General features: G+C 41.3%; 1 protein-coding gene across 1 annotated transcript; it reads left to right on the forward strand.

Moving 5' to 3' along the window:
- The first annotated feature begins 1,256 nt into the window (after nt 1–1,256).
- Nucleotides 1,257–27,073, forward strand: LOC139392277 (cell adhesion molecule CEACAM20-like). The gene is made up of 9 exons (XM_071140144.1): nt 1,257–1,372; nt 1,645–1,983; nt 7,131–7,415; nt 8,049–8,315; nt 9,976–10,254; nt 10,517–10,771; nt 10,986–11,106; nt 23,836–23,876; nt 24,453–27,073. Exons 1-8 carry the CDS (start codon nt 1,324–1,326, stop codon nt 23,852–23,854), a joined length of 1,614 nt encoding a protein of 537 aa, XP_070996245.1. The 5' UTR covers nt 1,257–1,323; the 3' UTR covers nt 23,855–23,876; nt 24,453–27,073.
- The last annotated feature ends 594 nt before the right edge of the window (nt 27,074–27,667 follow it).

The raw sequence follows: 27,667 nt of genomic DNA on the forward strand, positions 1-27,667 counted from the left end.
AAACAGGAAAATGCAAATGTGTTCTTTATTCATCTGACTCCTTAAAGGGGCAACCTGCAGTTGAAACAATAACACTGCGTACCGTTTCAGGAAAAAGCTGAGGGATGGGGGCTGGAGAAATATAACCATTCTCAAATCCATAGACAGGGCTACGGATGCAAGGACTGACCATCCATGATATCAAAATGATAGTTTTAACCATGTCTTGAGGTTATACAGTGTTTGTTTACACTTACTTTGTTTACAAACATTGTGAAACAAGCTTGTATTTGGAGTTCTGATGTGGTACGACAGTTGAGGTAAACTCATGAGGCATTTATGCGTTATATTCTTCAAGAATAAATGGGGACTTATCATTAATTTAGTCCAAACATGGACGTAGCAACTGCAGACTGCCCCTTTAAGTCACATGAGACATTTCCCAAATTGTAATAACTTTAATGAGACATTTTTTCAATGAGACATTTCCCAGATTGTCAGGTTAGTGTAACGCAACTCATATGAATGTACATGGAAGATTCCAGTTCCTGCTGTCTCGAGCTGTGGTGTTGGTGGTCTGTTACACAGGATGTGGTGCACTGGACTCGCACATCTATACAGGGTCATGAGAGACCTCAACGATGTACCCTGTACAGTAGAATAGAATAGATACTTTATTGTCCAGAATATATTTCTTTCATCCTGTCTGAGATTCTGCCTCCAAGACCTAGTCTCGGGAAATTCCAGGCCTAGAAATTTTGCCTAGTGTACAACTGAACTATCAAGCTGAAACCTTGTCTGGTATATTCCACTGGGTGTCAGCACTGTCAAGGCAGATGGCAAAAACAACATTTACCTAAAACAATTGCAGTAGACTTTCCTACAACGCTTTTTAGGGTATGGAGTGAATATCTTTTGAAATAATACATGTATTTTGTGTCTTTGTTTGCCACGTGGAAAGCTATAGTAATTCCTATTTTTCAAGCAATACATTGTATTTAGATTTACTTAATGGTTGAATTGCTAAACTTACAGTAATAGTAGCCTCTGAGCGTATATGATGACTTGGCATAAATTGTTCGGCTATTTGACATATTTTGGGCATTCAACTAGACATTATAATTTATTTGATTTTTTCATTCTTAGTGGTAATAATAGTTTGTAGTACGTCAAAGTAGAGTGTGGTATGTAAAGGGTATAAATCCATTCAAAGAGGCGGGTTTTCTGATGTTGACACCTTTACTGGGTGTGTACCCGTAAGGAAGTGAGTACTCATTCAGTTCGTAAAAGCGACAGGTGAGCCCGCATTATTCTCTGTCGCAAGAAGGGTTCCAGACATCTGGGATGGATTTGTTTAATTTGAGGTCGCTTGTCATTTTGCTGTCAGCTGTTGGTAAGATTAATGAATATATTCATTATTGTTAGGCCTACATTTACTAGTGAATACAAAATACTTTGAGATGTGTTGGCTGGGTTTGTTTTTTTGTTGGCGCATCAGGAGGTGCATTGCCGTTGTTCTAGTATAATGCCTTTTTCAGACCAATAATAGGCCAACCTTATTTATAACTGTTCGCTAGTCCATTGCGAATAGCTTGCTTATGTCTTGATGTCTATCACACACTTGTATTTGAAGTGAACACCTGCATTCAAACCGGTTTCTCTCAGGATGCTGCAACGGGCAGAGCGTACTGCCAGCCGGGCCCTTGGAGGGAGTACAGGGAAAGAACGTCACGTTCAAAACCATTATCATCCCCACAGATGTTGGCAACTTTATCACAGTATCTTGGAATTTCAACGGTGGTAGTGGACTTGTACCTGTTGTCACTTCTGCGCCCAACGGAGAGACAGTTGGCGCTGGTTACGCAGGAAGAGTATCACTGAATTCATCCACCGGCGTATTAAATCTGGCATCCTTGACGGCAAAGGATGGCGGAGACTATGCAGTGACTATGGTCACTAATGCTGCAGTACAGCGCACAGGTGCAACGTTGCTCAGAGTTCTAGGTGAGTACAGAAAGTCGTTGATTGCAAGCATGCGTAAAACGTTCATTGAATGCGTAAAATACCCGAAGTAGCCTACGCATTTTGGCATTTGTTTTCCAAAATCAACTTTATTGTTATTTACAACCAACTGTTTTTCGTCTATTCTATTTATTCCCAAGTAGGCCCTACCTGGATGATAGGTATGCCCCTCCCCACAAATACATGTTGATGTATAATTGCCTAAAAAATATTTTAAACGAGTACCAAAAAAAATGGTTCATGTCAAAAGGCAAAAACTATCAAAGTGAGAAATAACCTGAAAATATGCTTAAGACTCAGGGTTTTATATCCATCTGAAGGGCGTGGCCCTTTAGCTTGGAAAAGAGGGTTGTTCTTAACCACGACGTTGCGTCTACCACAAACCCCCGAGGTGGCTTATTGCTATTATAAACTGGTTACCAATGTGATTAGAGCAGTAAAAATACATGTTTTGTCATACCCGTGGTAGATGGTCTAACTTTTTTTATTTTCATTTTAGCTTTATTTAACTAAGCAAGTCAGTTAATTAAGAACAAATTCTTATATTCAATGACAGCCTAGGAACAGTGGGTTAACTTTCTTGTTCATGGGCAGAACGACAGATTTTTACCTTCGATCTTACAACCCTTCTGCTGACATACCAAGCTGTCAGCCATTCAGCATTCAGAGCTCATTTTTAGTCATTTAGCAAACGCACTTATCCAGAGCAATTTACAGGAGCAATTCGAGTTAAGTGCTTTGCTCAAGGGCACATCAAAAGATGTTTCACCCTAGTCAGCTCGGGCATTCAAACCAGCAACATTTCAGTTATTGGCCCAACACTTTTAACCACTAGGCTACCTGCTACAGAGCTAGGAAACAGTGTGTGTGTGTGTGTGTGTGTGTGTGGTGTCACAAGACGTTTCCTGGATTTATGCTTATGCCAGGATCACAAATCAGTTTTGCCATATCTCAGCTAGACACAGCCTATGTGATGCAATTTCCCTTTACAGTGCATTCGGAAAGTATTCAGACCCCTTGACTTTTTCCGCATTTTGTTACGTTACAGCTTTATTCTAAAATAGATACAATAAAAAAATGTCCTAGTCAATCTACACACAATATCCCATAATGACAAAGCACAAACAGGTTTAAAAAAACAGAAATACCATCTTTACATAAGTATTCAGATCCTTTGCTATGAGACTCGAAATTGAGCTCAGGTGCATCCTGTTTCCATTGATCTTCCTTGAGATGTTTCTACAACTTGATTGTAGTCCACCTGTGGTAATTTCAAATGCTTGGACATGATTTTCGAAAGGCACACACCTGTCTATATAAGGTCCCAGAGTTGGCAGTGCATGTCAGAGCAAAATCCAAGCCATGAGGTTGAAGGAATTGTGCACAGAGCTCCGAGACAGGATTGTGTCGAGGCACGTATCTGGGGAAGGGTACCAAAAAATGTCTGCAGCATTGAAGGTCCTCAAGAACATAGTGGACTCCATCATTCTTAAATGGAAGAAGTTTGGAACCACCGAGACTCTTCCTTGAGCTGGCCACCCAGCCAAATCAAGCAATCGGGGGGAGAAGAGCCTAGGTCAGGGAGGTGACCAAGAATCCGATGGTCACTCTGACAGAGCTCCAGAGTTCTTCTGTGCAGATGCGAAAACCTTCCAGAAGGACAACCAGCACTCCACCAATCAGGCCTTTATGGTAGAGTGGCTATAAACAAGATTCTCTGGTCTGATGAAACCAAGATTTGGCCTAAATGCTAAGCGTCACATCTGGAGGAAACCTGGCACCATCCCTACGGTGAAGCGTGGTGGTGGTAGCATCATGCTGTGGGATGTTTTTAGCAGCAGGGACTGGGAGAATATTCAGGATCGAGGGAAAGATGAACGTAGCAAAGTCCTTAATGAAAACCTGCTCCAGAGCGCTCTGGACCTCAGACTAGGTTCACCTTCCAACAGGACAACGACCCTAAGCACACAGAAAAGACAACGCAGGAGTGGATTCTGGACAAGTCTCTGAATGTCCTTGAGTGGCCCGGCCACAGCCTGGACTTGAACCCAATCGAACATCTCTGGAGAGACCTGAAAAAAAGCCATGCAGCGATGCTCCCCATCCAACATGACAGAGCTTGAGAGGAACTGCAGAGAAGAATGGGAGAAACTCCCCAAATACAGGTGTGCCAAGCTTGTAGCGTCATACCTAAGAAGACTCAAGGCTGTAATCGCTGCCAAAGGTTCTTCAACAAAGTCGTGAGTAAAGGGTCTGAATGCTTACGTAAATGTGATATTTCAGTTCATGTTTTTAGATCTGCAAACATTTCTAAAAAACAGTTTTTGCTTTGTCATTATGGGATATTGTCTGTAGATTGATGAGGGAATCTACAGACAATACCCCATAATGACATTTTAGAATAAGGCTGTAACGTAACAAAATGTGGAAAAAGTCAAGTGGTCTGAATACTTTCTGAATGCACTGTATGTAAAATTAAATGGGCAATCAGTATATTTTTTGGATAAAGTAATGAATGATATGTAACATAGGATTCTTGAAGAAAACAACTTTACACTACTTACACTACTTGCGCTGTTCTGTGAAGGGAGTAGTACACAGAGATCTTCAGTTTCTTGGCAATTTCTCACATGGAATAGCCTTCATTTCTCAGAACAAGAATAGACTGACGAGTTTCCGAAGAAAGGTTTTTGTTTCTGGACATTTTAAGCCTGTAATCGAACCCACAAATGCTGACGCTCCAGATACTCAACTAGTCTAAAGAAGGCCAGTTTAATTGTTTCTTTAATCAGAACAACAGTTTTCAGCTATGCTAGCATAATTGCAAAAGGGTTTTCTAATGTTCAATTAGTCTTTTAAAATTAGAAACTTGGATTAGCTAACACATCGTGCTGTTGGAACACAGGAGTGATGGATGCTGAAAATGGGCCTCTGTACGCCAATGTAGATATTCCATTCGAAATCAGCCGTTTCCAGCTACAATAGTCATTTACAACATTAACAATGTATACACTGTATTTCTGATCAATTTGATGTTATTTTAATGGACAAAAAATGTGCTTTTCTTTTAAAAAAAAGACATTTCTAAGTGACCCCAAACTTTTGAACGGTAGTGTAGTTTAACCATCGTTCCCCATCAGAATCTAAAATATAAGCTTGTTGTACTACAATGTTTGTAAACAAAGTAAATGTCAAACACTATATAGGCGCAGAACATTGCTGAAATTTTCATTTTGATATCATGGATGGTCAGTCCTTGCATCCATAGCTATGTCTGTGAATTTGAGAGTGGTTACATTTCTCCAGCCCCCATCCCTCAGATTTTTACCAAAACAGAACACGCTTATTGTTATTGATATCTGTTTGTTTTTATTTTTTACATTGCATAAAAGTACAGAGCTTCGTAATGGTATAGCATAAACTACAGTCGAAGAAAGCTATTGGAAAGTTATGCTGCTTTAAAAGTTGATCATCTGGTATTCCCAGTTTTGAGGAAAAGCCTTTCAAAGTCTTCACAGTTGTCAGAGAGCTGTTCTTTGTTCACACCCATTCAGCATTGTTCACACCCTCTTAAGCCTTAGCCCCACCGTTATCTTTAAAGCTGCACTATTTCCTGGTTGCAAAAACTCTAATAGTTCACCTAATTTCAGTTTATGTGACAAAACAAGCATGTTTAGTGTAGAGAATCATTGTACCATCTAAACCACTGCAAAATATATGTTCCATTAGCAAAAATATAGCATTTTCAGCTGTTTGAAGCTGGTGTACAAAACTGAATATAAAATATGCAATAACTAAACTTAACCGGAAGAGAGAAATAGCTCACATGGAATAGATCTACTGCTTCGTAGGCTTGCTTTCGAAGAGAATGACAGATCTATAACTCACATTTCTATGTGAATTTGGTCAGATCTCACAAAAAGTTACATATTGCAGCATTACGAATTCACAATGGGTACAGTTGTCCGTCTACAGACGGTTGGCTGACAACGTCACAAAAATGATGGTGTGATTCTGAACGGTCAGAGAGCTAGCGACAATGACAAGAAGCTGCCATGTGGGGAATCGTAGGTGTCTCATTTCAGATAGTTTTATCTCGTTCTTGATACCATGTCTTGTTTTGAGTTTTAAAAAAACACTCGTTGGTTCGATTGCAGCCTGTGACATGGCAGACCAGAAGTCATCCCTCTCCATGTCCAGCCCCTCTATTATTTCAACCAATCACGGCTAGTGGGAAAGTTCATGTCTTTTTTCATGCCTTACCAACTAGGCTCGTAATTTAACATTGTTATTAGTATACTGGTTTGTTATTAGTATACTGGTTTGTTATTAGTATACTGGTTTGTTATTAGTATACTGGTTTGTTATTAGTATACTGGTTTGTTATTAGTATACTGGTTTGTTATTAGTATACTGGTTTGTTATTAGTATACTGGTTTGTTATTAGTATACGGATTTGTTATTAGTATACTGATTTGTTATTAGTATACTGGTTTGTTATTAGTATACTGGTTTGTTATGAAGGCGTATGAAAGTTCACATGTTCAAGAAGGCATTTCTGCCCTAAAAAAATGCATTTTGATGTAAAACAATTTTTTAAAACTTTGAAATGCCTCTCCTGTAAAGTAGTAATGTCCTTCATTCGTTCACGTGCTGCGCCACATACTCAAAGCTTTGAAGGATGGCAATGATGAGTCAGAACTAGAGAAAATGGCTTTCAGGTTATTGCAAAGTGTAAAACCACTAAAAGGTTATATACTATTTTATTAGGTCAGATTAAAATTACCCCTGTGTATTTTGGGTCAGTAAAATGCAGTTTAGTCTATGACATCACAACCATTGAGTGAGCCCTCGTCTGGTTCACAACATATTCAGAAAGTCTTTGCTGACAACCTGTTATTTACTATTCAGGAGTTTAATGCTTTCGCTCCCTCCCCCTCGTCTTCTACTACCAAATGACGCTGCTTAGCCTTAGAGTACAGCTTCATTAATCCGACACTCTCCCCTCCCTCTGCCTCAAAACGCAAGTACCGACTTAACAGCTACCCTGACGCCCCTTGACCTGTTTGTCCATCACGTCACTTCATCCTCCCATTCACCTTCCTCTACCTCCGGCCTCCCCTCTTCAGAACCGGTCTCCGCCGTGACCATCACGTCCAACCTGAACGAAGCGGTCGAGTTCAACAGCACTGTGGTCTTGACCTGTTCGGCCAAAGGCTCCTTCCTCACGTACAAGTGGCTCAACGGCACCACCCCGCTGGTCACCGACGGGAAGCATGTGACCTTGAGTGCAAACTCCACAGTGCTGACCGTGGCTGGAGTGTTCAGGAAGGATCTGGTCGGACCCATCTACTGCACGGCCTTCAACAATCTAGAGAGTGACAACAGTGCCCCCTTCAACCTCACTGTCACCTGTAAGTACATATGTTCTTATAGCCTGACATCTGTTTGTGCTGTCTCGTCATTGTTATAAAGACAGCACAAACGGATCTGGGACCAGGCTAATATTCTTATCCATTGATTCCACTCACGTCTCTGCCAGGCTATCTGAAAGGTTCAGGAAGAGTTTAGTCTAGAGTCTTAGGAGGCTTTGTGTGACTTGGTACACCCCCGGTGGGCGTTTCTACACCCGAACCCCTCTTCTGTTTACACCATCCCCGTGGACTGACGGTTATGTTGAAATCACACCAACATTCCGAGCTCTAGTTTTATCAACACTTAGATAGGATATTGAGCAGTAGATCAATTATTTTGTGTGCTGGATTTAGAATAAGTCAAGCCAGCCGTTTTCTATATTGTAACAGTGAGCAGCAGGCGGATCTAAATCAGGCATCCAGATCAGGCCATTACAATGCGGGCGACAGGAAAATGCAGTTCAGATAAGATCTACATTTCGTCATAGCCCCTCTGAATAGAGCACCTGGGAGGGGATCGACCTCTCGCGGCTTGTTTTTGTTAAGATTTTATGAGCTGCTACATTGTGGTTTGCAGCCTTAGGCCTCCATTAACAACAGCCCGAACGTAACTATTTTCCAATATATTTGCAGATGGGCCAGAAAACATCGCCATGACAGTCACCCCCACCGCTGAGATCCAAAAGAAGGGTTCCAACATTACATTGACCTGCTCAGCCCAGTCTAGCCCTGCGGCTGTGATTCAGTGGATCCGCAATGGAGTCCCGCTCAATGTGGTGGGCCCCAAGCTGGTACTGGACAACGTTGCCGTGGCACAGAGTGGAAACTACTCCTGCATGGCCAGCAACGCCAAAACCTTGCGATACCTGGAATCCACAACAGCCAAGTTCACTGTAGTCGGTGAGTAGGAGTGGAACCACAAGAGCCAATGAGAAATCAAGGTTTTAAACATGGATAGGAAGGGTGCTTTAGTGAATACAAAGGGGGACCATGGACGGAATATTGTTAGAAACCTAGACAGGCAAATCTTGCTCTAGTGGAAAGTAAAGTAGTGAAACTGGTTGTTGCGTTCAGTTGAGCTGCAGTATTATACAGGTTCTTGTCAGTAACATGTTTTTCAGATGTTACTCATTACATTTTATTAGACGGACATGTTCCAGTTGAACTGTTATACTAATTACAAGGAAGTTGTTAAAACCCTTTTCTACATTTCAATGTTTGTTACAGACACTTTTAACACAGTTTCTTTAGAATTTGCCGTTAGTCCTCCAACCCTGCCTCAGAGAGATTGTATCATCCTTTTTAAGGTGATGCCATGAGCAGGCAGACTGAAACCTGTTTCCTGGCTTGGTGCCCCTGAAGGCATAACACCAAACACTGAATGAGTTTCATGTGATTTTGAAGCATGCCGTACACGTTTCAAACACAGTGACCTCGTATCATGGCAACTTTGTACGTTCCCTCATAGTTTTTTTAAAGCTAGCGAAATATGTGCTGCGTGTACTGAAACTGTTTACAACGGGAGACAGACAGTCTACCATTTTGTGAGTGACTAAAACCTGCCTGGTTGGGGGATGGTCTTTCAAAATGCCTTGAGTCCTTGAGTCGGGTGTTGTTTTCTAGAAGGAAGAGAGATTGGGGGATGGGGAATGAGGGGGGGGGGGGGGGGGGTGATTGTTGCCCATTTAGCAGTCCTTTCAGTTATTCTATGAATGTTCCCATGTACTTGGTAAAAAGTAGTGAATAAGTCTAATTATTCTATCATGAATCATAGAGTTACACATTTGACTTTTAATGGCTGACTAAAGCTGAGGAAATAGGAATTTGCCTCTGAAAATGTTTGCCATCAAGCCTGACTCGACACTAATTGACCAAAGTGTTGCTTAGGCAGTTGTGAGTCACCATTGAGGGCCATGAACTTTGTGTTTAAAAAATATTATCTTGGCATTAGTTTTCCAACACTCATTAGTCAGGAAAGGGGAGATCGAGATAAACAAGACGGTGGTTTCACATGGTGTCCAAAACAAAAAGACAAGGTTGGCTTTAGTTCCACTTATCTATTCTATTCATTATCTATTCATGTAGGTAATTTGGTTTTGCTTTGTTGACATCAGCCCATTCAAAAACTCATTGTAAAATAATAACATTTTATTTGATGTCGCATTTTATGGATACATGGCCTGAAATACGCTGGACAGTGATATAGTAGCTACCCATTGGCCACAAACGTCAATTCAGCGTATATTCCACGTTAGCTCAACGTAATTTCATTGAAATTATGTGGAAACAACGTTGATTCAACCAGTGTGTGCCCAGTGGTTAGTTAGATGTAATGTCATTAAGGTATAATGAAAGTACAATGTTTTTTATTTATTTAGTAGACATCATCCAATCCGTTCAACTGAAATCTAATGAATAGTTCATCAAGCTTCATGTGGTGTTTACGTTGTAAATACTTTAGTACTCTGAAATCTGGTAGTTGTAAGTGAAACCAGCTGTCTTTCAGAGTTATCATCTGGTCTGTGTAAACCCTAACTCAATTTGTCCTCTGTGTTTGTAGAGGCCATATCCGGCGCTAAGATCACAGGCCCCAATGGAACGCTTGTTGCAGGTAACAGCACGGCCAACCTGAGCTGCCAGGCAACCACCGGCACTGCCGACGCCCGAGTGTGGCTGAAGAATGGCGCGGCACTGTCTCCTAGCAACAGGGTCGTGGTCTCGGCAGACAAGAGCTCGATCACGATCAAGCCAGTGCAGAAGGAGGACAGTGGGGAGTACCAGTGCAAGCTGACCAATGCTGTGAGCACAGACTCTGCCAGCCTCAAGATAGTGATCAGTTGTGAGTATAAGGGCCTTCTGACCTCTTCACTGACCCTTAACACCAATCGCAACCCTGGCCATCAAAGTTAAACAAAGTTAACGTTATATTCTACTGTTACTTTGTTCATAAATGTTACAGTATCCAAAAAGAAAAGCTTTGTATTTCACCTAAATCCATGATAAATTGTCTGTATGCTACAGTGTAGTATTATTTAGGTCAGAATGGCCAAATCCAGGGGAATTTCAAGCATAAAGCTAAAATTCTCCTTTCCATGTCACAGTTGGTCCTGAGACTGTGTCCGTGAAGGGGGTAAATTCCGTAAAGGTGACAGAGCCTGTGATGCTGAAGTGTGCCGCGGTCTCTCTCCCTGCTGCCACCTACACCTGGAAGTTCAATGGGACGCTGACCGGCGTGATGACATCCGAGTACGGCATCGATGCCGCTGTGGCCACGAACAGTGGAATTTACACCTGTGAAGCCAGCAACGGCGTCACCGGGCTGAGCACCTCCGTTAACCACAAGCTGTCCGTCAAAGGTTTGATTGTGGAGGCTGTAGTAGTACTCAACCATTTAGCACCATGGCTCTTAGGATGTCTTCTCACCCTAACTGTTATAAGGATATTCTACTTACAAATCATGTAGCACTGTCCACGTTTATCTCGTATGAAGCCGTTGCAGTACTTTGAGATGTTCTGATGATGATGATGATGATGATGATGATAAAAGGCTTTGTTCTTGGGATTCCGCAGAGGAGGGAACACTGGATGAGGGTCTGACTGGCGGGCAGATCGCTGGGATCGTCATCGGCGTGCTTATCGCCCTGGTGCTCATCATCGTAGGGGTCCGCTACATGAGACGGAAAAAAACACCGTGAGTACCCTTGGTTCTACTTTTGAGTCACGCTATTCCATAGAAGCCAGTACGGCTCTGTTGGCAGACACAGCTGCTGTGTGTATTGATACACTATCTGTCATCGTCTCTAAATACCCTTCCTGTGAGTCTACAGTCCTCGCTTTCACTTCTCTCATTCTTTGGCCTCCTAGAACTTGTGCGCCTGATTGTTACCAAGTGCAGTATCTTCACTCTGTTCGTAGCATCCAAACTCTCTGCACTCCCAAGCCCTGTTTCAGCAAACTCTTTGTAGATGTTCATATGCGTCCACACAGATAAAGGTACTGATTTTATTGGACAGAGCAAAGAGAGATAAAGCAGACACGGCCTGACACGCCTCGCAACATTCCAGCGTTTGGCAACTGAAATCACTTCTCTTTTTTTTTTTAAGACTTTCGGGTCATGGGCGTTCTGAACAAACCAGAAAAGGAGAAATATACCACAGGTGTCCTTGCTCAAAACCCTTTTTTGTCATTGGATCTCCAGCTTGTTGGAGTACATGTTCACGTTCTCATTCCTCACCCCTTCCTCACTAATAAAAGTGTTGTCAGCAGAGCAGTAGTGTTGAGCAATTTGCGCTTTTTGTGATCGGTTCGGTTTCTGCTCAATTATTAAAAAATAATCCCGGTTTTCAATGATTTTGTTAAACATTAAATGCATTATGTGAGTTGAATGCTGTAACAACACAGAATTCAACTATGAATAAAAGTCCCGTGATGGTAGTGACTGCCCATTACTGCTTATCACATATTAACCAACATTTATCACTTTACTTTAAAATATTTCACTTGTTGTGTATATTACATTTGTTTTATTTAATTACTTTATTATTTAATTCCAAGTCATCATCTGATCTCTATAGAGCTGCTGCCTATGCCGTCTGATAAAATCACTATATTAGTAAAATGAAATAAAATTGTATTGGTCACATACACATGATTGGCAGATGTTATTGCGGGTGTAGCGAAATGCTTATGCTTCTAGCTCCGACAGTGCAGTAATATATAACAAGTAATATCTAACAAATTACACAACACACACCCAATACACACAAATCTTAGTAGGAATTAATTAAGACTATATACATATGGATGAGCAATGTCAGAGTGGAACGGACTAAGATACAGTAGAATAGTATAGAATACTGTATATACAGTTGAAGTCTGAGGTTTACATACACCATAGCCAAATACATTTAAACTCAGTTTTTCACAATTCCTGACATTTAATCCTAGTAAAAATGTCGTCTTAGGTCAGTTAGGATCACCACTTTATTTTAAGAATGTGAAATGTCAGAATAATAGTCGAGAGAATTATTTCAGCTTTTATTTCTTTCATCACATTCCTAGTGGGTCAGAAGTTTACATACACTCAATTAGTATTTGGTAGCATTGCCTTTAAATTGTTTCACTTGGGTCAAACGTCTCAGGTAGCCTTCCACAAGCTTCCCACAATAAGTTGGGTGAATTTTGTCCCATTCCTCCTGACAGAGCTGGTGTAACTGAGTCAGGTTTATAGGCCTCCTTGCTCGCACACACTTTTTCAGTTCTGCCCACAAATGTTCTATAGGATTGAGGTCAGTGCTTTGTGATGGCCACTCCATTACCTTGACTTTGTTGTGCTTAAGCCATTTTCCCACAACTTTGGAGTATGCTTGGGGTCATTGTCCATTTGGAAGACCCATTTGCGACCAAGATTTAACTTGTCTGATGTCTTGTCTTTAAATTGTCTTTAACTTGTCTTTAACTGATGTCTTGAGGTGTTGCTTCAATATATCCACATAATTTTTCCTCCTCATGATGCCACCTATTTTGTGAAGTGCACCAGTCCCTCTTGCAGCAAAGCACCCACACAACATGATGCTGCCACCCCCGTGATTCATGGTTGGGATGGTGTTCTTCGGCTTGCAAGCCTCCCCCTTTTTCCTCCACACATAATGATGGTCATTATGGCCAAAACAATTCTATTTGTGTTTCATCAGACCACAGGACATTTCTCAAAAAAGTACAATCTTTGTCCCCATGTGCAGATGCAAACCGTAGTCTGGCTTTTTTATGGCGGTTTTGGAGCAGTGGCTTCTTCCTTGCTGAGTGTCCTTTCAGGTTATGTCGATATAGGACTCTTTTTACTGTGGATGTAGATCATTTTGTACCTGTTTCTTCCAGCATCTTTACAAGGTCCATTGCTGTTGTTCTGAGATTGATTTGCACTTTTCGCACCAAAGTACGTTCATCTCCAGGAGACAGAACGCGTCTCCTTCCTGAGCAGTGTGACAGCTGCGTGGTTCCATGGTGTTTATACTTGTGTACTATTGATTGTACAGATGAACGTGGTACCTTCAGGCGTTTGGAAATTGCTCCCAAGGATGAACCAGACTTGTGGAGGTCTACAATCAAATGATGTCAAATAGCCTATCAGAAGCTTCTAAAGCCATGACATAATTTTCTGGAATTTTCCATGCTGTTCAAAGGCACAGTCAACTTAAACTTCTGAGCCACTGGAATTGCGATACAGTGAATTATAAGTGAAATAATCTGTCTGTAAACAATTGTTGGAAAAATTACTTGTCATGCACAAAGTAGATGTCCTAACCGACTTGCCAAATCTATAGTTTGTTAACAAGAAAGTTTGTGGAGTGGTTGACAAACAAGTTTTAATGACTCCAACCTAAGTGTATGTAAACTTCCGACTTCAACTGTACAAATGAGATGAGTAATGCAAGAAATGTAAACATTAAGTGACTAAAATACCGTAGAATAGTATAGAATACAGTGCCTATAGGCAGCAGCCTCTAATGTGCTAGTGATGGCTGTTTAACAGTCTGATGGCCTTGAGATAGAAGCTGTTTTTCAGTCTCTCGGTCCCAGCTTTGATGCACCTGTACTGACCTCACCTTCTGGATGATAGCGGGGTAGCTCGGGCGGTTGATGTCCTTGATTATCTTTTTGGCCTTCCTGTGACTTATTTCCTTCTTCAAAGTAAATAAGACATACTTTTATGACTGCTGAAGAGAAACTATCGATCACTTAGATCATGTGTTTTCAGGTACCTCGCTAACCAACTGCTTTCTATCCTTCTCGATCGTGCGTGCATTCTTCTCTCCTCTCCGTGTCTGCCTGACAGAAACATACAGGCGCGCAGTGGATTATGGCCATTGTAGTTAATTACCACATTTGCTGCCCTAAACTATGTCGAATTTTGTCTTGTTGGAAACTACAACTCCTTACTACACCGCACAGTTTGGGCTTGATCTGATTGATCTCTAGAGAAACTACGCAATGTGCGCATTGAGCGCACAGAAAAAACCCAGAAGGAGATGGAACCCAAATAATTGAACCTTGAACATCAATAGACAAGAACAGCTCAAGGACAGAACTACCTACATTTAAAAAAAGGCACACATAACCTACATATCAAAACATACATACAAACTATCTAGGTCAAATAGGGGAGAGGTGTTGCTTTATCTGTTTTTTGAAACCAGGTTTGCTGTTTATTTGAGCAATATGAGATGGAAGGAAGTACCATGCAATAAGGGCTCTATATAATAGTGTACGCTTTCTTGAATTTGTTCTGGATTTGGGGACTGTGAAAAGACCCCTGGTGGCATGTCTGGTTGGATAAGTGTGTGTGTCAGAGCTGTGTGTAAGTTGACTATGCAAACAATTAGGGATTTTCAACACATTAATGTTTCTTATAAAAAGAAGTGATGCAGTCAGTCTCTCCTCAACTCTTAGCCAAGAGAGACTGGCATGCATAGTATTTATATCAGCCCTCTGATTACAATTAAGAGCGAAACATTCTGCTGTTCTGGGCCAGCTGCAGCTTAACTAGGTCTTTCCTTGCAGCACTGGACCACACGACTGGACAATAATCAAGATTAGACAAAACTAGAGCCTGCAAAACTTTCTTTTTGGAGTGTGGTGCCAAAAAATTAGAGCATCTCTTTAATACGGCCAGTCCTCTCCCCATATTTACAACCATTGAATCTATATGTTTTGACCATGACAGTTTACAATCTAAGGTAGCGCCAAGTAGTTTAGTCTCCTCAACTTGTTCAACAGCCACATTCATTACCAGATTCAGCTGAGGTCTAGAACTTAAGGAATGATTTGTACCAAATACAATGCTCTTAGTTTTAGAGATGTTCAGGACCAGTTTACTGGCCACCCATTCCAAAACAGACTGCAACTCTTTGTTAAAGGTTTCAGTGACTTCATTAGCTGTGGTTGCTGATGCGTATATGGTTGAATCATCAGCATACAGTACATCGACTCACGTGCTTTGTTTAATGCCAGTGGCAGGTCATTGGTAAAAAGAATTGAGGACATAGAGAGCTGCCCTGCGGTACACCACACTTTCCCTCTGAGTTCTATTAGATACTGTAGCTCTGAATCCACGATATGGCAGAAGTTGAAAAGCCATAACATATACGTTTTATGGTCAATGGTCAATAATAGGGTTATGGTCAATAATATCAAAGGCTGCACTGAAATCTAACAGTACAGCTCCCACAATCTTCTTATTATCAATTTCTTTCAATCAATCATCAGTCATTTGTGTCAGTGCAGTACATGTTGTGTGCCCTTCTCTATCAGCATGCTGAAAGTCTGTTGTTAACTTGTTTATAGAGAAATATCATTGTATTTGGTCAAACACCATTTTTTCCAACAGTTTGTTAAGAGCTGGCAGCAAGCTTTTAGGTCTGCTGTTAGAACCAGTAAAGGCCACTTTACTACTCTTGGGTAGTGGAATTACTTTGTCTTCCCTCCAGGCCTGAGGACAAAGACTTTCCTCTAGGCTCAGATAAAACATTTGACAGATAGGAGTCGCTATAGAGTCAGCTACCATCCTCAGTAGCTTTCCATCTAAATTGTCAAGGCCAGGAGGTTTGTCGTTATTGATCGTTAACATACATTTTCCCACCTCTTCCACGCTAACTTTACAAAATTCAAACTTGACAATGATTTTCTTTCATTATTATTTTTTTTTTATGCATGAATACAATTGCTCGCTGTTTGTTGTTGGCATTTTCTGCCTAAGTTTGCCCACTTTGCCAATGAAATAATAATTAAAATAATTGGCAACATCAAATGGTTTTGTGATGAATAAGCCAAGATGAAAGATGAAATTGAATTTGTCCTTTTTTTTCTTTTTTATTCTTTTTTTTTACCCCGTTTTCTCCCTAATTTCGTGGTATCCAATTGGTAGTTACAGTCTTGTCTCATTGCTGCAACTCCCGTACGGACACGGGAGAGGTAAAGATTGAGAGCCGAAACACAAGTCCTCCGAAACACAACCCAACCAAGCCACACTGCTTCTTGACACAATGTCCACTTAACCCGGAAGCCAGTCCCCTCCAATGTGTCGGAGGAAACACCATGCACCTGGCGACCGTGTCAGCGTGCACTGCGCAGGAGTCGCTAGTGCACGATGGGACAAGGACATCCCTGCCGGCCAAACCCTCCCCTAACCCGGACAACGCTGGGCCATTTGTGTGCCATCCCATGGGTCTCCCGGGCGTGGCCGGCTGCGACAAAAGCCTGGACTCTAACCCAGAATCTCTAGTGGCACAGCTAGCACTGCAATGCAGTGCTTTAGACCACTGCGCCACTCGGGAGGCCGAATTTGTCTTTCTGCCCATAATTTAATTTACTCAAGTTTTATTGAATCATTCTTTATATCAATGATATTCGCTTCATGATACAGTTTATTCTTCTTTTTGTTGAGTTTAGTCACATAATTTCTCAATTTGCAGTAAGTAAGCCAATCAGATGTGCAGCCAGACTTATTAGCCATTCCTTTTGCCCCATCTCTTTTGTCCATACAGTTTTGCAATTCCTCATCAATCCATGGATCCTTAACAGTTCTAACAGTCGGTTTCTTAACAGGTGCATGTTTATCAATAATTGGAAGAAGCAATTTCATAAATTCATCAAGTGCAGCGTCTGGATGCTCCTCATTAATCACATTAGACCAACAAATATTTCATCCACATAAGAGTCACAGCAAAATATTTTGTATGATCTCTTATTATCTATTTTAGGCCCAGCTTTTGGAACTTTGGCCTTCCTGGATATAGCCACTATATTGTGATCACTGCATCCAATGGGTACGGATACAGCTTTAGAACAAAGTTGTACAGTATTAGTAAAAATGTAATCGATACATGTGGATAATCTTGTCCCTGTAGTGTTTGTAAACACCTTGGTAGGTTGATTAACCTCCCTGGGATATGTGGGACGGTAGCATCCCACCTCGCCAACAGCCAGTGAAAGTGCAGGGCACCAAATTCAAAACAACAAAAATCTCATAATTAAAATTCCTCAAGCATACAAGTATTTTATACCATTTTATAGATAAAATTCTCGTTAATCCAGCCACAGTGTCTGATTTCAAAAAGGCGTTACAGCGAAAGCACCACAAACGATTATGTTAGGTCACCACCAAGCCACAGAAAAACACAGCCATTTTTCCAGCCAAAGAGAGGAGTCACAAAAAGCACAAATAGAGTTAAAATGAATCACTAACCTTTGATGTTCATCAGATGACACTCATAGGATTTCATGTTACACAATACATGTATGTTTTGTTCGCTAAAGTGCATATTTATATAAAAAAATCTCATTTTACATTGGCGCCTTACGTTCAGTAGTTCTAAAACATGCGGTCATTGTGCAGAGAGTCATATCAATTTACAGAAATACTCATCATAAATGTTAATGAAAATACAAGTGTTATACATGGAATTAGAGATATACTTCTCCTTACTGCAACCGCTGTGTCAGATTTCAAAAAAACATTATGGAAAAAGCAAACCGTGCAATAATCTGAGTACAGCGTTCAGACAACAAAGCAGCCAAAAAGTTATCCGCCATATTGTGTAGTCATCATCAGTCAGAAATAGCATTATAAACATTCACTTACCTTTGAGGATCTTCATTAGAATGCACTCCCAGGAATCCTAGTTCTACAATAAATGTTTGATTTGTTTGACAAAGTTCATAATTTATGTCCAAATAGCTTCTTTTGTTAGGGCGTTTGGTAAACAAATCCAAACGTGTGTTCAGGTCCAGCCGAACGTCGGACGAAAAGTTCAAAAAGTTATATTGCAGGTCGTAGAAACTTGTCAAACTAAGTATAGAATCAATCTTTAGGATATTTTTATCATAAATCTTCAATAATGTTCCAACCGGATAATTCCATTGTCTGTAGAAAAGCAATGGAACGAGATCTAACTCTCTCGTGACCGCGTGTCACTAGCCTGTGGCACTCTGCCAGACACCTGGCTCAATCCCCTATCATTCCCTCCCCCTTCATAGTAGATGCCTGAAACAAAGTTCTAAAGACTGTTGACATCTAGTGGAAGCCTTAGGAAGTGCAATATGACCCCATTTACACCGTATATTGGAATGGCAAAGAGTTGAAAAACTACAAACCTCAGATTTCCCACTTCCAGGTTGGATTTTTCTCAGGTTTTCGCCTGCCATATGAGTTCTGTTACACCACAGACATCATTCAAACAGTTTTAGAAACTTCAGAGTGTTTTCTATCCAATACTACTAATAATATGCATATATTAGCATCTGGGACAGAGTGGCAGGCAGTTTACTCTGGGCACCTTATTCATCCAAGCTATCACATACACTATCAAGCATTTCACACACATTATTTAGATACTGACTGTTAGCACTTGGTGGCCTATAACAACACACCAAAAGAAAAAGGCTTTAGATGTGCCAAGTGAATCTGCAACCACAACACTTCAATAACACTTGACATAAGATCTTCTCTTAGCATTACAGGGATATGACTCTGAATATATACAGCAACACCTCCCCCATAAGCATTTCTGTCTCTTCTATAGATGTTATATCCTTGTTATGCTACTGATGTATCATCAAAGGAATTATCTATGTGAGTCTCAGAAATGGCTAATATATGAATGTTAACTGATGTTAGCAAGTTATTGACATCATTAACCTTATTTCTAAGGCTAAATATATTAATATGGGCTATTTTCAGCCCTTTCCTGGCTAGCTTATCAGAGATAGACATAATACTGGAAAGAGCAAACAAAGCAAGAGAAAAAAATATATATTCAGCAGTCCATTAATCAGTAGGTGTTTGTGTGTACTGCGGAGTTGAAGCTACGAACCCATTGGCTTGGCTCTCTCATCCCTTCCAGGCTTCTGGGAGGGAGGGTAGACAATGAGCCTGTCATAACAGATCTAAGCAATGGCCCCACGTTCTCTGGCAGCTTTCATGGCTGGGATCAGTTCTTTCCACTTCTGGCACACCGCTTCAGGATAGTCCTCATTGAGGAAGATCTATGTTCCTCTCAAGATCTTGGCTCTTTCCAGAACAGCTTCTTTGTCCTTGAACCTCAGGAACTTGACCACTATTAGCCTGGGCCTATCACCTGGGCCGGTGATAGGTTTTCCAGTCCTGTGGGCGCGCTCCACCTCAATCTTCCTGTGGTCCATCCTCAATTTCTCAGAGATCATTTCCCTCACTTTGTCCTCAGACTCTGTCCAGGTCTCGTGGAAATTCTGCAATTCCGTCCACAACCATGTTGTTCCGCCTTGATTGTCTCTCGAGATAGTCTGATTTATCTGTCATGGATTCACATACAGAATTGATGTCCTCTCTCAGTGACTTAAAGATTGTTGTCATCTTGCCGTTCTCCTGTTTCAACTCATCGTGCTGACCCTGGGAGAACTGCAAACTGTTCTTCAGGTTCTGGACCTCTCTGGTCAGGTCGTCCATTCTTTTATTAGTAGAATCCACAAGTATTTGGACAAAACACTTGAAGCTATTTTGTTGTTGTTGTAATAACTGCTTGTAGGTCTTTTTTTGTTCGTTTTAAAGAACCTTCACATGTGATAGAGAGACACCGCTGTCCTCAATGGTACTCCCGTCGGCTTTGGTCTTTGTCATGGTAGCTAGCAACGTAGGTTACGTTGTTACTCCTTGCAGTTCCAGACAGGGCAGGTCACAGGGACGATTGAAAACAACACACAGCAGGGATCTAGACAACCACAAAACCGCGTTGCGGGCTGCGTTCAAGGCAACCCACTAGCTAGCAGCTAGGCTAGCAGCGACGCCAAATAGCTCCTCAGACCCATCCTTGGTTGACAGGGTCACTGGAAAGAGACAAGCAGTCCCAGCAACTGATGCCAACTGCGTTGCGGGATTCAAACTAAGAAGCTAGCTACCAAGAACTTTCCAATACACTTTCAAACACACTTTTCAAACAAACAAAACCGAGCTCTTCCTCGTTCCACATTCAACAGGAAGTGACGCTATGTTAAAACAAGGAAAAGGGAAATAAAGTTACATGGATTTCTGATGCAAATGTGAACTCAACCACCTTCATCCAGACAGGAAGATGAGCCCCCAGATAACCAACCAGCATGACACACATTTCTTCCTACCAGAGAACTAACAAGCTGACAGCCAGTGAACAAGGGGAATGCAGTATGTTGTTGAAAGCAGATACCTGGTTGGTCAGGTTTAGACCGCCCTGTGTGCACAACTGGGTTCACACACAGCTGCACACTTGTTTAATTGGGAGAGAGACTGGCGGGTGCAAAGGCAGATACTGCTTCCTGATTAGTTTGATAAGTGGCTGCACAGCAGGCCAGGCCCCTATGTAAGATGGGGATTAGCGATTACAGGTGCTGACATTGTAGGTTTCTGGTAAAGGTCACTCTTTATAGTGAGCAGATTTTTTTCCACCGGGTTGAGCCTATAAATGTCTGTCTCAGGTATACACTGAATCTGTTTGAACCATGTTCTGATATACGTTACTGGACACTTTTACAGAGTATCCAAGTGATTTAAGCAACTAAGATATGATTCTGTTGATATTGGCTAGATCAATACCATGACGACATGTATACAGGAGATAAGTGTTCGCAAGATCTGCGTGTGTTTATCCTGGCTCTTTCTACTCATTTCTGCCTGACCTTGTCAGCCTGGATCAACGCTGTGGGTTTCAGTATTTTGAAAACACAGTCGGACCACATTCCAACACTCTCTCTAGCCTCACACTCAGGAGAGGAAGATTCCATCTCAACAGCGGAGTCCGCCACTTTTCGCTCCTCTCTGAATCCTCTTAAGATAGCAAGCTGTCGGGGCGTGGTGCCCCTGAGCAGTGGAACGGACCCTCCCAGCCGAGCTTAAGCCTCTCTCCTCATTTCTGACGGACTGGAGAGGTGGACATAGAGTCAGTGGAACAATGATTAGATATGGGGAAGATATGCTCTTCTTTAACGTCCACAATTGGAAATTGTTCTTTCCAGGATAGTCACTGGGGGATAGGGGAGATGCTGAGTTGAGAGTATGATTGGAATGTCACCGTCGTGTCTGCACAGGTCTCTCTCTCTCTCTTTCTGTCCATCTCCCTCTTCTTCTCGCCTCATCTGTCTTTTGCTGTCTGTCACTCTTTCTAACATTCTTACTCTACAATCCTCTCTTCCACTTGGTTTCCTCTTTTAAGTCACAGTGGCAGGTAAGAGAGGACAGTTTCCTCCATACGGTTTGTCCTGAGGGCCATTCCACACGGACATAATCCTATTTCTGTGAAGACATGCCGTAATTCAGCCATAGTACTGGTACACGGGCACATCTGCAGGATCAAAGTGAGGACTGCCAAGTACCCGTAGTTGATATTGTAGTTATTGAGTCGTCCTCTTCCTGTGTTGTCGTCTACTGCTCTTATCAAATGGCGTACAACTAGGCTAAATGATCAGATGCTTTCTGAGATGAGATCCCAGCATTAAAAAGGTTACAAGATCTACCAACACTGCTCGTGTTCGTCAGGGCATTAGGGTCTGTTCATTAACCCTTTACACTCGTGGGAATTGGCGTATATGGATAGAGGTAAATAGAAACGTTTCTTACAAAAGGAATATGAAAAACATAACCATGGTATCCACTGAAAGGAAACCATTTGGAGATTATGGGAAAATGATTCAACTATAGGTGAGGACAAAACAGTTAATTAAACATAAGATTGAATCCAAAGATGACACTGTTGATTTTATGTGCATTTTACATTAACTCTACTTTTCGCCGCATTTGTTGTTATCGAAATCTAAAAATACTCTGGATATATTCAGTAACATGATAAGAATATTAATGGGAAAAAATGTGGTGTAGGTGCAACATAAGACAAAAAAAAGAAGAAAATGGTTTGAGGTCTAACTGGCGTCTCCAAGTGGCTACACACCTCTCCAAAGTGTGCACAGTTCCTAAGCAATGTCAATGCACTTTTATGCCTCAAAGAAGAGTCTTTAACTATACTGCCCAACAAGCAAAATAGCAGTAACTGCTCATAGGGTGAAACTGAGAAAAATGACTTCAAAGTTGTTTTATTGTCCAGCCAAATGAATTATAGGCAGATCATTGGAGGTGTTGTTATCTGTCTTACTATGAGGTTCTTTTTTTAATTAATATTGGACCCTGACCTCTGGCATGACCTTTGACCCTAGACGGCTTGGTACACCCACTGCAATACGTTTCCATTACATTTTTTTTTTTTTACACAAGCTTGTGTTAACATATTTATTTGTATTTATTTTGAGGCTGTCAGTGTCATATAGTTTGATACTTGTGTCAGCAAAGAACAATAAATAACACCAAGATAACCCGTAGACAATGCAGCAAAAAGCTCAGTGAAACCAAGGTAAAAGGCAGTAACTGATGTGGGTGATGGCAGTTTGTGCCTTTTTTCCAGTTACTGCAAACACGAACCCCCATTTTCTCCATAACACAACACAATGGAGGCAGGATATGATATTTGTCTACATGATAAAGCATATATTTAATGTATAACAAATGTAAATAACTCATTTTTGACCAAATGTGCAGTTACTGCTCTTTTGCTTGGTACGGCAGTATAAGGTGCTATTTTGAACTCTCCTAGCTGTACTGTTGAGGAACCAGAGCAAGCAGACTTGTAGTTGTTTTGTTTGGAACACTGCCCCGCATCCCCACCATCACACAATTACTGTTGGTGTTTACACATTCCAAAAACAGTCCATTATAAAACAGGTAGGCATCATTTGAAAGCGTGCTCTATTGCCCCCATGGCTAGCTAAGTTACAAAATACGATGTTGTAGCGTTAGGCTTTCACAAGGCAATTCAGAGAAGCAGATCGTAAGGTTGGTAGGCATAGAAAAGAGCCACGAGGGCATTCGGATGCGTGTTCCCCGCCAAATTTCTTCACAATACAACAAACAGGCCCATTCTGTTCAGAACATCCAGCGTATGATTCCATGTCATCTTGTAACTGTACATTTTAAGCATTGTGATCATAAACGTTGACAATTAAGAAAGGCCTCCCGAGTGGCGCAGCGGTCTAAGGCACTGAATCGCAGTTACTGTACAGCCACTGCATTCCAATTTAGGCGCGTATCAGTGTCAAAATCTGCCATTTTCAACCCGTATATGGGTTAAAAGTGTAAAAGAGCTACCTATGGGCATTCCATCAAAGAAATGAAGAGACACAATTCCTTTGAAATGATAGCTGCCTGTCTATATTTGTCGCTGCCATGTGGGTATATGATCTAAAGTCATTCGGGATGTCAAAGCAAAGTTATCATCCCCACAACAGTGAGGCGTCTTGTTTCCTCAAATCCCTTCAACGCGAGGCCATCGTTCCACTAATCGCCACTATTTTCTTTCACGTTCTGTTTCAGGATTGAGTCGCCGTACTAGAAGAGATCCCCGAGGAAAGCTGGTAAGTTGCTCTGTGATAACTCCATACTATCCTCAAGTTGTTTGCGTTCCCTTGTCAGGCGACGCAAGCTAGCATTGTCCTCTGTTGTAAACAGCAGTTATCAAGGCTGTCTCCAGAGCCTGGGACAAACATATCCTTGTTGATGACATTCTTATTGCATTGCGTCCGAAGTTATAGCTGCCATTCTATGGTGCCACTCCCTATCACACAAGTCTGACCTGAAAGGCCTCTGCCTTTCAGATAAGAATGTTGACTTTACACATACTGTAGGGAGTGGGCACCAAGTCCGATTCTGGCATAGCTACCGAAAATCTGTGTGCTTTTTTTCGTCTGAATGAACAAGAAAGGCAAAGATCCTCATTTGGGCTATTAGCATTTTGGGAGTTGAAGTAGAACAAAAGCCAGTAGATACTGTATAGCCTGACTATTGCCAATGTTCACCTAAGAGTGAAAGACTTTCAGATGAGGATGATGGGAGAAAAAAAAGTCATTTAACTTCAGATGTTGTTATTTTTTTACTACAGTGTTCTTAGTGATAAACTATAAGACATGTGACTCCTTTCTTCTTGCTCACAGGAGCTATCAGCCCAAAGAATCAGCCAATTATTCCCCTCAAGATCCATCGCTGCAGTCTGGAAGACCAATCAGGTGGAAACCTCCCCCAAGTCGGTTCAGCAATACAAACGTTTCATCACAAAGCCCACATAACCACAGGGGTCACAACATCCCTCCCTAGGAGCTGGTCATCTCCTTTGAAAATGGTGGTGTGTCTGGGACTCTGGGTCCTTGTGCTTGGATTGGACCGGAAAGCTCCAACGCATCTATCCCATCTAACATCTATCTGTCTGTATGGACTTATATTCCTTCACACACCTTCCCTCCTCTCCATCCAGCCCATTGGCTAAGGTAAAACAGCTTCTAACCACTCCCTGGGATGCTGACCTCCTTCGCAAAACAGAGGAATGTCATCGCTTACATCAATTTCTCCACATATTCCTTAGGAAATGAAATACATAGACTTGAGCGATGGTGGTGCCCTGTCCGTAACGAATGATCCTTTCAGCTTTGCGAAACTGGAGGAGGATTTAGTGGGGGCAATATAATGTAGAAGATTGTAAGGCTGAGTCACTTGGTCACTCCTCACCGATCACAACATCAAGGCGAATGGGCAAATATCGTCTGAAACTTTCAAACAACTGACGGACACAGGTTCATAAATCTGACGTTACCACCTCTGCTTGATCCCAAGGGTAGCTTTTAAAAAATAAAAAATCTTCTTTTTTTTTTTTTCTTTTTTTTTTACATCTGCAAGATCTGCTCGTAAGAGCTTCATGTTAAAAGAGCAACTACAAGATCCAACACGCAGCAAATGTTAAGGGGAGAAAGAAAAGGTAAGAATGTTTTTGTGGGCAAAGACATTCTTTGGTTTTGGAGGGAAAATGTGTGTGAGTCAGGGCTGTGCTAATGAGTTTCGTTATTTGTTGTATCCCACGTTTCAAATGTATCCATCGTTGAAATTTGAATATTGTTTGTATTATTTTGGCTTTTGTAGTATAATACAAAAAAAAAATAGAAAAAGTATGTTTTTAGGACCATAAATGAACAACTGCCATTTTATGTTAACTGTAACACAACCCCTTTTACCTACTTTTTAGCTTTGTGAAAAATGACATCCTTGTTTTTAGTCACTAGTATTTATTTTTTTGTAACCTTAGTTGAATAGATTGAGCTGGTGGTGTGTTTTTTTTATTTTTATCCAATAAATGATAATGAGTAGTTTGACAGCACACACACACACACACGCACACCTTCAGTTAGTTGTGACGCCCAGTCACACACACCTTCAGTTAGAACACACAGTACTATGGGTTGAGTTCATTATCTGTTGTGTTTTCTCCCACACATTAAAGTCAATGGTGGGGGGGGGGGGGGGGGTTGATTGGGTTGAATGGCATGAACAGCGTTTTTGTCTAGTTGGTTTCATTCTTGAAGATGACCAGGGAGAAATCGACAACTTTACCTGAACAGTTTCTTTTTTACTGTTAAAAGGGATAGACCAGCTCAAATGACAAAATGGCACATCAATAAACTGCTCCCTTTGTAAATATGATTTACTTCATGTAAATGTGAACTGTAATGAACATTGTATTTTTTAGGCTTGGCACTCTGTCATCTATTTGGGGTTTCTTGTTCAATCTTAATTTGAATATTTCAAAATGTCAGACATTTTCTCAGGTTGTTTACAATAATGCGTATTATTCTTTAACGACTGAACTGCCTATATTCATGAATCATTTTCTCTTTGTATAGACACACCTCTGAGATGTTTGTTTTAGTTTATTTATTCTTCTGTTGCTACTGCCATTTGCTTTTGTTACAGTCTGGTTTATTTTCAAAATGAGCTTTACTTCCTGTGTCTAGCTAGCCAACCCCAGTCTCTGTATTTCTCTTCCCCCCCCCCCCCCCCTCCCGCTCTCTCTCTCCGTCTCTCTCTCTCTCTCTCTCTCTCTCTCCTATTTGTTCCTGGGATTTGGAGTGACACAACATAAAGGCGGACCAACGGATCATTTTTTAAATCCTCTTTACTGGTGAGATAACCAAGAGGATTTCTGTCTCGCTGCAGTTGGTGTGTGTATGCAAGGGTGTTCTCCTCTCCTGCCCCACCAGTCTCCCTGTTTCTTCACAGGTATACCTCAGAAAGAAAGAAAGAAAGAATGTAAAGACCTGCTTTAACAACACAGAGACAAGGAATCCCTGTGGTGGGCAGGTTGTGTGCTCAGGGTGTCAGTTTCCCACCGACACCCTTAATTAAAGCATCCATATTTTATCCGAACCACATTTACATTTGAACTGGATTTGAAACCACACATTTACATTTGAACTGGATTTGATCCTCTTGTAAACACATTCATATATGAGCGTGTGAATTGTAAACACATTCACACACTCATATAAAAATGAGGTCTACTGTTGAGTGCAGTTAGAATGGGAATATGAATGCGCGGATGAACAAACACTACAAGGTGCAGGAGGTGCTTGGTAGTGACCAGGCTATCAAGTTCATTTTCCTTGAGTCAACAATGGCTTCTTTTTTTTTTTTTACTGTTGGTCTGGTTGGGTGTTAAAACAATGGGACAATTGTGTAACACTGTACTTGAATGTAAAAGAAAACTCAATAAAATGTTTGTGTACAAAAATCCCTTGATCCCTGGATCCCTTTTATGTCCTAAGATTTCAACACATCTATGATCTCAAGCTTTTTGTTGTTAGGGTATTAGGTTTCTTGGGTTAAAAGTGCTGTGCATATCTAACAACAGTGTGTAATAAGGCATGGCATCAAATCTACTGAATGTAGAATGTTTCTGAGCAATTAGCTTGAAAATGAAAGTCAAGAGGAGTTTGTATACTTGCTTAATAACTTGATTGTAACATGTAACATGTGAGTTGGGGTTTAAATGTACTTTCAAAAACTCTGTCACTGTCAGGAAGGTGTGCCTGCATAGGCGATATTAGCTCATGAATAAGTCTGCTTGGCAGATCGAGTGAATGTTTGTCTCACCTGTGAACAGTGTAGGCGAAAGAATAGTCCACAGTTACAAATGAGGACTTTCAGGTTTTTCTCATTACGCCACTGGGACATGGCAGCCTTGAGAGAGGAAGGTGAGGAGGGTTCGGTACTATGACTGTAACTCACCAACCTGGCTTACTGCAGATCAGGGCTGTCATTACCCTACCCTGTAATCATGCTCAGACTGGCCAATCTGTCTCTCTGTTTTTTGTTTGTTTTTGTA

Source organism: Oncorhynchus clarkii, chromosome 32 (genome assembly GCF_045791955.1).
Source record: "Oncorhynchus clarkii lewisi isolate Uvic-CL-2024 chromosome 32, UVic_Ocla_1.0, whole genome shotgun sequence".
NCBI lineage: Eukaryota > Metazoa > Chordata > Actinopteri > Salmoniformes > Salmonidae > Oncorhynchus > Oncorhynchus clarkii.

Excerpts from the sequence above, each read along its gene's own strand:
- LOC139392277 (XM_071140144.1), top strand. The coding sequence starts at position 1,324 with ATGGATTTGTTTAATTTGAGGTCGCTTGTCATTTTGCTGTCAGCTGTT. Across the intron at positions 1,984-7,130 it reads AACGTTGCTCAGAGTTCTAG|AACCGGTCTCCGCCGTGACC; the intron begins GTGAGTACAGAA and ends TCCCCTCTTCAG. Across the intron at positions 10,772-10,985 it reads CCACAAGCTGTCCGTCAAAG|AGGAGGGAACACTGGATGAG; the intron begins GTTTGATTGTGG and ends GGGATTCCGCAG.